A 12964-nucleotide genomic window follows, 5' to 3' on the forward strand; every position below is an offset into this window, starting at 1 on the left:
CAAAGGAGACAGGCAGCACAGAGTGATGAGGAGGCCGGGCTAGGCTGACCCCCAGCCCCGAATACTGGTAGTACTCACCTCTGTTGGCCACCATGACTTTCTTAATGGGCTTGTACTCCAGGCGCCGTACATTTGGGGAGGCAACAGGGGCAGTGGAGGAGCGGCGGACACCCAGGAGCCTCAGGCCCCCTCGAACTGTTTGGAACCTCAGCATCTGAGGAGGAGCAATCAGAATCCAGGTTAGAGCAGGCTCGGCACTGAGCACCCCAAATCCAGAAAGATAGAGGGACCCCAACCCTCAGAAGACAACAGAGACGACAGTACCATCTCCACTTCCATTTGTGGTGGAGCTCTGGACTGCGAGCAAACGGTGCCCAGTGGGGCTCAGCTAACCCAACAGCCCCACACTATACAACATCGACATCTCAGAGGCTGTGGTGCCCGTGTGGGCAGGCTGGTGTGCACCGGATGCTCTGTGCCCAGGCTCACTACCCTCATTCTCTACCAACATCCAATACGGATTTCTGCCCTGTGTTGTTCTTGTCAACCTGCTCTCTCAGGAGGTGGCCTTGGCTCTCGGCTAAAACACAGCTTTCTTCAAACAGAGGCCTGGACCTTCCTTCTACTGTAAAATATTCATGACAGCCACAAAGGGCAAGTCAAGAGGCTAGTCACAGAGACACATGCCTTGGGGTTCCACCAACAGTAGGTCCTACAGTGGCTATGATAGTACGACAGGCTGAGGAAGAGGGAGGAGGACACTGTTCCAAGCTGAAGGTAGGGTAGGGAGCTGTATTTAATAGGGACCAAGTTGCAGGTCTGTGATATGCAAAGAGTGTTGTAGATGATAGTGGAATGGCTGTGAACTGTGCACTGGATGAGACAGGAAACCTGGCATTGTGTATCATACAGCAACTTAATTTTTAAAATCAACTAAAGACAACTTATATACCACAAAACAGGTTTCATAGCTGACCACTCATTATCTAAATGAGAGACACAGGAGTTGGGGATTTAGCTCAGTGGTAGAGCGCTTGCTACTACTGGGTTCGGTCCTCAGCTCTGAAAATAAATAAATAAATAAATAAATAAATAAATAAATAAATAAATAAATAAATGAATGAATGAATGAATGAATAAATGAACGAATGAACGAACAAACGAATAAATAAATAAATAAATAAATAAATAAATAAATAAATAAATAAAAGACACAGCTGGATAGGTGGCTCACACCTCTAATCCCAGCTACTCAGGAAGCTGAGGCAGGAGGATTGCTGGGTTTGAGGCTATCTTTGGCTACACAGTAAGTTCCAGGACAGCTTGAACTACAGTGTGATTTCTTCACCCATTCCCTCAAAAAAAAAAAAAATCAAAAGAAAGCTATGGAGGTGGGGAAAAGGGAGAGAGATGAGGGAGAGAGGGAAGGGACAGAGAGCCAGGCCCAGGAAAGAAGGAAAAGACAGCAGGGCCCAAGTCTGCATCTAGCCTCTCCACTCAGACTGCGGCCTCTCTGTAGCTGAAGGATTTGGATCTTAGTAAAAGGTAAAAGTGTTTTTTAACATAAAAGCATACTCCATAACAAAGACACATTGCAGGGACCCTGATGTCACAGGACAGCCTGCAGTAGAGAGGAGGGAGGTATTAGGCCAGAAAGAGAGCCGTGAACAAGGGAGTCTTACACAGAAGAGCAAGCGAGGAGAGAGGCGGAGGCGGAGGAGGCGGCGGCGGCAGGCAGGCACAGAGCGGCCTGGTCTCCTGTGAGGTCCCTCTGCAAAGAGAGGGACACACACAGGAACATCTCTGACCAAATAGGTGGTGACAACGTGCCTCAAAGGTCATGTTTTGTGAATGTCCTGGAGGAAAGATGGTTACTGCAGCTGGGTATCAGAGATGATTCTGTGAGAAGGGGACACAGGAGCTGGAACCTGACCAGGGAGAAAGAGGTGGCTTTCTTACCTATCACCAAGATCGCCAAGGTCCTGAGGGAACGAGCTTGGAACAATGAAACAAGCTGGGCAGATGGGCACTGGAGGGCAAGGAGCCCTGCATGAAGTGAGGCTGAAGGCATGGACAGACATGATAGTCCTGCCTCCTTCAGACCACGAGCAGATCTACAAGGATTGGAAAAGGTCCTGGCAGGGCAGAGATGGGGACAGACAGAGGGTGTCCATCAGACTTGGGAGGCTGAGGAGAGACAAAGCTTCTGACTAAGGGTGGGGGCCATGGGATCAGGCTGGAGTCAGGGAAGGGTGTAGGGATAGAGCGGGCAACATTCATTAAGAGTTCCATTGAGGCCGGGCGGTGGTGGCACACGCCTTTAATCCCAGCACTTGGGAGGCAGAGCCAGGCGGATCTCTGTGAGTTCGAGGCCAGCCTGGTCTCCAAAGCGAGTTCCAGGAAAGGCGCAAAGCTACACAGAGAAACCCTGTCTCGAAAAACCAAAAAAAAAAAAAAAAAAGAGTTCCATTGAGTTGAGGAATGCAAGAAGCCTGTCCAGTGGATGGGCCAACACAGAAAGGCTGTGGAGGCAGAGACAGCGTTAGGAGCGGAGGAGGCTCATGGACAAGGAAAGAGCAAGGGAGGGAAACCTGGTGCATGATGACAGGCAACGTATGAATCCAAGCTGAGGATGTTGTAGATGGAAAAGGCCCAGGCCTGTCCTTTTCGGCTAGACTAGGAGGAAGAGCCAACCAAGAGACAGCTACCCAAGAGCAAGGAGAAAAGCCAGGATCCTTGTAGTGTCAGTCCTGAGCCAGAGCTCATGCCCTGGGACAGTGGGGTCCGCCATGATCTCTGAGAGGCAGAATAAGATGGCTCTGAGGCAGTCCTCAAGTTTGTGTCTGTCCAGGTAGTATACAGCAGCCAGGGCTGGCAGGAATATCTTAACTCACCTACAGAACAGTAGGGCGGCGGGTGGGGGTGGGTGGGGTGTCAACTTGCTAAGCTCCAGGCTTCAAAAGTGGGGGGTCTATTTGCTGAGCTCCAGGCTTCAAAAGTAGGGGTCAACTTGCTGGACTCCAGGCTTCAAAAGTGGGGTGTCACCTTGTTGGACTCCAGGCCCCAGTCTTTCTAAAATAGCTTGTATCTTGACCTTACTGTAATTGTTGTGTTTTATCTGGATGATGCTAAACCCCATGGCAGCTATGGCTTTTTTTTTTTTTTTAAAGTTTCATGTAGCCCAGGCTAGCCTCAAACTCCATTAACAGTCAAGAATGACCTTGAACTCCTGATCCTCAGGCCTCCACCTCCCAAGCACTGGGATTATAAGAATGCATTACCACATTTGGCTGCAACAATGGTGGTTTTTTTTTTTTTTAATGTATGTTCCATAATAATGTTTAACTTAGAAATTACAGTTAGAGATTAACAGGAATTAATAATCAAATAGAACCGTAACAAATGCTGTAACACAGCTATGTGAACGGAATGTGATCTCTCTTGGTTCTCTCCTGCGGATCTGAGCAACTCAGCATATATTCTTCTCAGTAACTCAAGAACTTTCACCTTTTCCCTCAAACAGCGCAGACAGCTTTCCCTGGCAAATCTCAGCTGGCAGTCTCGTTTCTCTTGTGTTTAGGGCCACTAAAGTAAAATACTGGTTACCCAGACACAAGCAGTTCCACAGCAGTCAGTGATGACTGAGACACTGCTAACCAGCCAGCAAACAGGTAGCAAATTCAGCTTGGAGACTCTGCACAAAAGGGTAATTCTCAGTGTGGGTGGGAGGAAGTGGGAGGCGGCAGGATTTCATTACACACCCAGAACAGCAAACCACCTAAAACGTATGGCTTGTTTATTTCTGGAATTTTCCATTTAATATTTTTGGACCACAATTTTCCATGGATAACTGAATTGAGGGAAGAGGAATTGGTGGATCTGAATGCTAACCCCAGTGTGGACAGACTGGGCCAGCTCTTCACTGACGAAGAGATAAAGGTCCAGCACCAACACCAACCTGGCATGGCTGGTGCCTCCTCAAGCTGTCCACCAAGATGGAAATCACAGTCCTGCAGGGCCTGGCCTCAGACACAACCCAGGCTTAACTTAAACCAAATTCCCATTTGTGGTTCAACGAGGAGAGGGCACACTATTTTTCCCAAGATAACAACTATTTTTATTGTTTCAAATATGTGAAATTAATGCTTCAAATATGTGAAAAATGCCAAGCATTGTGGCATACACCTTTAATCATGCAGGAAGCAGAGGCAGGTGGATCTCTGGGAGTTTGAAGCCAGCCTGGTCTACAGATGGAGTTCCAGGGCAGCTAGAACTATGTGAGAGATCCCATCTCAAAAAAAACAACAAAAACCAAATATGTAAAAGTCCATATGCGACATGGACTCCAGAATCAGTTCAGATGAAAGGAGCTGAAAAGACAACTGGTGCTGACTGGACCCTGGACTTCTATTTCCAACAAGGGCCCAAGGACACAAAGGACCACTGGCGAAGTTTAAACAAGGTCTGTAGTTACACAGTCCAGTCACTTCCTGATCTTGCTGTCGGTCAATGGTTAGGAGAGGCTCTGACAAAATACCCAACACACGCTGAAACACAGCACGGTGCCGCCCTTGCCCTGAGTGACAGCTTCATAAAGGAGACTGTTTCTAACTCAGAAAACCCACAGGTCACACCCCCAGGTCCCGTCCAGCTACCAGAGAGAGTTTTAATCTATCTAGAGCCTTCAAGCCAGGCCTACTGATACACTAGATGATCTCAGCACTTCAAAGCCTGAGAAAAGCGGATCAAGAGTTCAAGGCCAGTCTGGCTACAATGCAAAATACTGGTTTCCTTCATTTCTTGACACCAGGTCTTGTTACAATATAGCCCAGGGTCACTTGAATTTACTGTATAATCCTCCTGCATCAGCATCCCAGGGGCTTGGATTATAGGTGTGGGCCACCATGCCTACCTTTAAAACAAAACAAAAGCTTCTATAATACTTACAGAGGCATGTAAAAGAGAGAGGAAGTGTTGGGGGTGTGAGGAGAGTGGAAGGGAGTGAGGATGGGTGTGATCAAGATATGTTATATAAATATATTAAATGTCAAAATGTAAAGTTAAAATTCTTTTTAAAATATAGGTCTTCTGTTCCTTGGCTGGATCATTTCTACCCCAGGAATCCAAAATATTCATATTCTGAAACAGGGACTGAGATGTGTGTATGAAGGTGTTTGAAACAGCACCATTGACAACAATAAACAAGAAGGTCCTGGGTAGACATTACCAATCCATCAACGCTGGCTTTGCATGGGCGTTTACCACATGGAAAGTGTTTGTGATACAATGTGAGCTGAAAATGAAAGGTAAACTATACCATCTCATGAAGTTTTCTTCTGAAGCAAGGGTGACAGCTAGTGAGATCATGCCAGGGCCACCTCACTGCCATAGGCTTAAATGGCTGCCGTGTGTTTGTTTTCTTCTTTATCCGTTTATATATTTCTATATGCAAAAAAATCACCATATTTTATCCAATGGGAACACATTATTTTCTAAAATAATAACTATACTTATTTTTATTGCTGCATTAGAAATGAAAATATACATGAGAAGCTGCAAAAACATGCACCCTCAGGACAATGGCAAAGCAAGGCAGCCGCTCCATCATAGGTTAAAGCTGGCTCTCCTGGGGGGCACAAGGACTACACACACAATGGTCATCAGTGGTGAGATACTGTCAGCATCTGCGTCTGGAATTTATGCATCAATGAGTAAGTTTAAAAACAAACAAAGGGATCAGTGGATCCTGGTTACGCTTAACCATCCAGCAGAAGTGAGAAGCCATCAGCAATTGTCTTAAATCTCTACAGACAGTTTATAAGAGCAAGCCTAAAACCAGGACTGTCGGACAGTGTTGGTTGCTTGAGGAAGGGACTCTCACATCATGATTCTTTAACACACACACATTCTTTCTCCTGCTATTTAGTTTTCTCTGACTGAAGAATTAGTATTTCCTTCAGTATTAGTATTCTTCATTTTTAATTTCTCCAATTTTAATTTGTCAAACTTCTCCACTTCTGACAAGTCTGGCTTATCATTCACTCATCTTGACTACCCACTCCAAGATACATTCCAGGCCACCAACAGGTCAGACCACTGCTGGCTAGGGACCAGGCTGGGGCATATTATTATAATTAGAAAAGAAAAAGGGGCTGGCCAGATAACTCAGCTGCTAAAGTGCTTGTTGCCAAATTTGATGAGCTGAGTTTAATCTCAGGAACCTACATGTGGGAGAGGACCTCCACAAACACTGTGGTACTCATGTCCACTCATTACCAAACATAGATAAATGTAAAAGAAAATTTTTAAATAATTTTAAATACAAACTATACTTGTAATCCCAGTTCTTGTGAGGCTGAGGCAGGAGGACAATCTCAAGTTCAAGGCTTGGCTACATAGTGAGAAGAAGAAAGAAGGAGGGGTAGAGAAGGCAGACAAGGGGAGTTCCCGGGCGTCCCCCTGGTGAAGATGAGGCTGGCATGTCCCCGAGAGCAGGGCATGAGCCTCCACACTTGTTTTTCCCGCTGGATCTACCCAACCCCTGGCAAGCAGCCTTCCAGCGGCACCCAGGCTCTCAAAGCGCCAGGGAAGTTTCAAGCTGTTTCTGGGAGGCTCTGCCTGTCCCTCACCTGGTGGCTGGATCTTGCCACCACTTGAGCACTTGACTCTCATCCTGTGAGCAAACAGGCCATCTTGGTGCCCTACCCCCTCTCTCCACCACACAGGTTCCCCAGTGCCTTCTTCAGATAAAGAAAGAGACTTTAGATTTGTGTCAAAAGGCTCGTCACTTTGTGGGAAGAGCTGGCAAGTTCTTAGAGGGCTGACTCTCTACTACACCCAATGATGGAAGACTGAACCGTACATCTAGTACACACACACACACACACACACACACACACACACACACTTAACATGACTTCTCACAAATGATCTTGGTGGCCCAGGGATCCTTGGCAAGCCCACTTCACACACACACACACTTAACATGACTTCTCACAAATGATCTTGGTGGCCCAGGGATCCTTAGCAAGCCCACTTCACAAAGAACGTGGAGAGTAGAGCGGGGAGGAAAGAGCCCCTCTGAGCCCTCGTGTCCTTGTAGAGGGCAGCAAAAGCAGCCGAACTTGAGACTTGAGTGACTGGCCGCTGGGGAGCAGGAGCCAGGGCTGGCAGCAAACCTGGCAGATGTTCACAGGCAGGAAAAGGTGAGGCCCTCTCAGATGGCGTCAGAGCAGGCCAGTGGGAGCAGTGCCTATCACTAGGCTGAGTGGCCAGGAGGCCTAGTGTTGGCCTGCACTGTTACCTGATCTAGGCCTAGCTCTCCCTTTGCTAGCGCTGTGGTTTGGTCCCTCTGTAAATTCAGGTGCCACTTCCTTCCAACCCAGGCAGGTCATTTCAGGACCAACTGAGACAGAGCACCTGAAGTACTAGATCTTGGGTTAAAAATGCCAGCTGTAGCCGGGCGGTGGTGGCACACGTCTTTAGTCCCAGCACTGGGGAGGCAGAGGCAGGTGGATCTCTGTTGAGTTGGAGGTCAGCCTGGTTTACAGAGCGAGTTCTAGGACAGGCTCTAAAGCTACAGAGAAACCCTGTCTCAGAAAACAACAAACAAACACACAAAAACAAAAAGCCAGCTGTTGTTCTTTCTCACTGTCTTTACTTCCTTCCACGTGAAGGCAGGGATACAGAAGAAATCCTCCCAACCTTCCCAGAGCCCTATACAAATCACACCCGCACCCCCCCCCCCACATACATGTGTACACACCAAGGTCCTCTTGCTAACTGCCCCAAGGCATTCCTATCCCTCTGCGGCTTCTGAGTAGGACACTGATATGAGCCACACTTGCGTGGGCATACCCACACATGCCCGCACACACACACACACACACACACACACACACACACACAGCACAAAGTATCCAGTCCTCAGGCACACAGCATGCTTTCACCACATGTAAAAACCTACCCCAGAGCTTGAGTCAGATTTGCAGAGCCGCACCTGTTCTGGAACCGTCCCCCTGGACCAGCTAAGCTAGACGTGCTGCACGGAAGACGTGGTAGACGACCCACAGCCAGCGGCTGCTCCACCTGAGGTCACTGGCCCCGGAATACAAAGTTCTCCAGCACTAGGCTGCTGGAGGCCTGGGCATTAGCCAAGGCTGAAATCAGGGGAAGGGGCGCCGCCTCCTGAGGCCATCATGGGCCACTGGCTGCCTGGGAGGGCCGGACTAGGGAGGCGGGGCAGTGGGTCATGCAGAAAGTAGAGGAGCAGTAGCCTAGAGCCTGTTCCCTGGGCCCTCAGGGATAGGCAGGATTACAAGACCAGTATTCTAAGGCTGGAAAGCAGCTGCAGACTTATGTGGTGGATTTAGGACATACTGCCACTTGAAGTTCAAGGCACAAAAATGTCAACCAGAGGATAGAGTGGTGCCTAGGAGGACTGCTTGGGAGGGGCTGTGCTAGGCATAATGGAGGGCAAGGGTCACATTGTCCCGAAGGTTGGTTCACTACCACAATCACAGGAGACCTCTGCTTCAACCTGCCTCTCCCCTAGTTCAACACAATGCTAGACACAAGACAAGCCTTGCCAACACAGATAAGAGAACACACACCTTGCTCCTGAAACATCTCCACTGCTGATCTAGCTTTTCCCTCACTGAATCCCACTGCCCTCACAGGCCTACAACCAGGACCTTTCAGAAGCATGATCAGCCAGAGACACCCCGCTGCAGGACAGCTGTGGATCGAGGGACAGTGTGCCATCAGAGGCCCTCACAGACCATGTGACAGCTAACTAGAATGTGGAGTCTGAGGGTCTGAGATGGTCCCAGAGAGCAGCTAACAAGGTTGACCAAGTTGCATCTGTGCCTCACCACATCCCCAAAGATGAAGGGACAGCTCAGGGATGTCATAAAGCTTGGGGTCAGGTGGGAGAGAAGCAGAATACCCAGGATAGTGAGAAGACTTTGGATGGGCACTGAGGCATGAAATGCCCTCCAGGTTCCCAGAATTCCTGCTTTGGGCAGTAATGGGATGCAACCTGTCTAAGCCCAAGCCCTGGCACCCTGATGTGACTAGCCGCTTTCTCCACAACAGCACCTATCAGAAGGTGTTTCTAGACTCAGCCCTTCAGGCTGTCACTGTTCCAGGAGTCTCCTGTCACTCTCATTCCAAATGATGGCAGGGACAGACAAGTGGAATAGAAGGCAGGCTTCCACTTAGCCCACACAGTGTCCTGTTGGGGAGTACTGGGTTGAATGGTTACATGAAGTCCTTATGTTGGCAATGTGACTGAGAATCTGATTTAAATCCTCTGAGGGAAAGCCCTCCTACTCGGTGACACCAATGCACCTGGAGTTTGCCCCAACCCTGAAGCTTCTAGAAAGGATGTTTTTCCTCCTACATGAGAAGCACTCTCCCACCTTGCAGACACAGCAACTGGCCCAGGCACGTGCCTCGGGAGACACCACACCATCTTCTTGCTCCGAGCGACACACAAGTAGAACTTCTTTTTTGACCACAGAGATGGGGAGGTGGCAAAAGGACAAGCAACCCACTGCTCCCCAAAGATCCCTCACCCCACATTCTTCCTCAGAGAGCCAACAGCCTGAAAAGGCCTGTTTGCTATTTTCTGCAAATGCTGGCTGACAGATCCCTTTCTTGGTCTCAGGTTGTGCATTAGAAACAGGGAACCCAGACTGTGTGACTGTCACTGGGGACGTGTAAATAACTCCTCTCAAGCAAGAATAAGCCACAGAGAAGCAAGGAGTGTCTGGTGCACCTGTTTCTCCCTTGTTGCCTCTCAAGGCAGCTCTTGGAGACTTTTCAACTCTTCCTTTTTCAGTTTTCTCTCAACACTGATCTATGAACTGAGCATTCCCCTTCAGACAGAATCATGGAGCTGGGATGGTGTCTACAACACCATGCTGGAGGAGGCTGGGCAAAGGTCCTGACACCACAGCCATTGGTCTGTTGTGCTGCCCTTGTGGATTCTCCAACAAAGCAAATGCCAAACCCCCAGTGCCAGCAGTGATTCTCAGGGATCCACTCCTTAAGAGGCTTCCTACAGATCATTAACCAGGCGCTTCAGGGTTAACTAACACCAGCCACGTTTGAGTCCAACATTAATGCTGCCCTCCAGAGCAGGAACTGACATGATAGGATTTAAGTCCCAACTATGGAACTGAGCTGTGACTTCATCAGGAACACAGATGACAGGCACTTAAACACCAAGAATACCCAAACTAGAAAACCTATTTAAAACAAAGAAACAAAAAACCCTCCTAACCTACCGCACAGGCCACCACCAGCACTCTGTGCTGAACACCAAAGACAGCAATTGTGCCACTGGTCATGTGTCCTAGAAATGCCAGTGCAGTTTCAATTTGTCCAACAAATCACCAAATGTCCCTAGAAATTCCACTCCTTCAAACCTAAAATATAGCTTGCAGACTGTCTCCTACAACTAGAAGCAGCACAGAATTCCATGTCAGGCCAGTTTGGGTACAGGTAACATGGCCACTGTGCTGGCAAAGAGATGTGCTGCTCCACGGAACAGCCTGGCTGGGGAACGGGGCAGAATGGCCCTGTCAGTGCCGCAGTCAAATGCTAGGCCCTGGGATATTCCTTCCAGAACCCACATGGCTTTGATCTTAACTATATCTGCTTTCACAGAGTAGAGGGTCACAAGGAAGGGAAAGGCGACATCCTGCCTGAGGCACTGGTGGTAAGTGGCTTCTGCACAGCCAGCGGTCCTGACTACCTGTGCTGACTCAAGTGTGCTGGCAAGCAGCCAGGTGTGCAGGAAGAAGAAAGGACAACTCAGAAACAGGCCCTAGTCTCTACCAAACTAACCAACAAAAGGATGCCTGTTTCCCTCCTCCCAGACCCCAGCTCAGCCCACCCCAGCCGTCCTGGGCCACTGTAAGCAATCGAAGACAGGGTGAAGCAGAAAGTCCTGGCAGAGCATTCCTCCCTGGCTGCCATCCTCTGGTGATGTGCCGCTCTCTCTAGGCTGTTCCATAGTATTCTAAACTGTCTGCTAGGCCCAGGAACTGGCAGCAAAAGGGACAGATGAAAGGAGGACACGTTTGGCTTTAGGCTACAGTAGCTGATACCAAAGCACCATGGAAAGGACAATGTGAGGCTGAGATTTCTGGGTAGTGGGAATGGGGGGCAGGAGGGTAGGGTGTAGGGGTGTCACAAGTAACAGAGAAGACAGGAGAAACAGCACAACAGGGACACCCAGCTTGCAGGCTCTGGAGGGGGTTCCCCTGAGCTTCAGCAAAACACTGGAACCTTGTGGCAGCTTGAGCCCCAAGGGCTCTAAAAGGCCCTGGGCAGAGCTGGGCCACTTACAATCACCAATGGCTATGTGGTCCAACAGTGCTCAGCAAGCTCCCATTCAAAAGCTACAGCAAGTGGAAGACCAAGGATCTGCTGCTACACGAACATTCTATCCATGCAAAAAAGACTCAGAGATAGCAGGCAAGACGGTATCTCAAGGCCTGGAGGATAGCAGGAAGGGACAAGGACAGGGCACTGCTGGCATGCAGATAGCCGCTTTATCCCAGGCCTTAGGGGAAGTGACAAATTCAGGGCCAACACTGCCCTCTGGTGCAAGAAGCCATCACTGCCCACCTGCTGCCCACCCCCCCCCACCAGGAAAGGGCACTTGCCCTGATTTCTCCACATCCTTTAGGACTCTGAACAGAAACGCCTTCCTGGACGGCCCATCTCCCCAGCGGCTCGGACAGCCCTAACTGGGCAGCCATCTCCCTTCAGCCGCCTCATTCTCATCATCGAGCTCCTGCTGAAGCCAGCTCCCCGTGGATGAGTCTACGTCCTTAGCAAGGTGCATTTAATGTTACAACAACTTGCTGACCCATCTGTCTCCTTTTACTGAGCACTGTGAGCACCCCAGGCACAGTATTCTTGGCCTATCTATCCCTCTACTCTCTCCATAGCACTCCGCATAGTGCCTGGCACCAAAATTAAATATATGCCTGAGGCAGGCAATGCAGAATGAATGCATGATGAATGAATGAACCAAGGAATGAATACTCCAGGCCACACAGTAAGCTTGCAAAATAGTGTGGCAGTTTACATTCATTCAAAAATATTATGGTGCACTTAGTCAAGATTAATAAGGCACAGTTCCTTTTGGGAACAGTATACCCAAGCTAACAGTGCATACAAGTCTCCCCTCCACAAAGTTTGGAGCCCAGTGTGCTGTTGGCAGGACAAAGGGCAAGGCAGTAGAGAGCACCTGGCAGACTGGATGTTTGTTTCTGTCCCAGATCCACATGCTGAAACCCTGACCTCGGACTTCCCAGACTCCAGACTACAAGAAATAGCGTGTGTTGTTTACAAGCCCCCTGGTCTGCGGCATTTGCTTAAAGTGGCCCAGATGGATCTCAGACACAAGCTAAAGGTGGGAACTAAGAAAAGGCAAGTTTCAGCCAGGCAGTGGTGGTGCACACCTTTAATCCCAGCACATGGAGGCAGAGGCAGGAGGATCTCTGTGAGTTTGAGGCCAGCCTGGGCTACAGAGTGAGTACCAGGATAGCCAGGACTACACAGATCTTAAAACAAGGTCTCAAAACAAACAAACAAACAAAAAAAAAAAAAAAGAAAAAAGAAAAAGAAAAGAAAAGGAAAAAAAAGGCAAATTTCAGGGCTGATTGTGGTGAGCATTGAGAAGCACTGAAGTCACGATTCTAAACCTCATTGGACCATGTCTGCAGTAAGGCAAGGCAGACAGCAGATGCTGGCAGACGGAAGTTTCCAGAGAGTCATGTTGGCTTGCTCTCCATTCATATGCTCCTCTTTCATGGTCTAAGATGTTAGGTGAAAGGCCTTGGCTGGATAAGAGCAGGACTCTCAGAAGCCTTGAGGGACTCTGGGGCCTGCTAAGTTCAGGACAGTAGACTGAATTGTATCCCTTGAAAATGATACCTTCAAG

General features: G+C 48.9%; 1 protein-coding gene across 1 annotated transcript in view; it reads right to left on the minus strand.

Moving 5' to 3' along the window:
* Positions 1 to 12964, minus strand: part of LOC114685980 (pyruvate carboxylase, mitochondrial) — a 93093-nt gene that overhangs the window by 19492 nt on the left and 60637 nt on the right. The window contains 1 exon segment of the mRNA XM_028860623.2: positions 79 to 214. Within this exon segment, the coding sequence (XP_028716456.1) occupies positions 79 to 214 (136 nt within the window).

This window comes from Peromyscus leucopus, chromosome 1 (genome assembly GCF_004664715.2).
Source record: "Peromyscus leucopus breed LL Stock chromosome 1, UCI_PerLeu_2.1, whole genome shotgun sequence".
Classification (NCBI taxonomy): Eukaryota; Metazoa; Chordata; class Mammalia; order Rodentia; family Cricetidae; genus Peromyscus; species Peromyscus leucopus.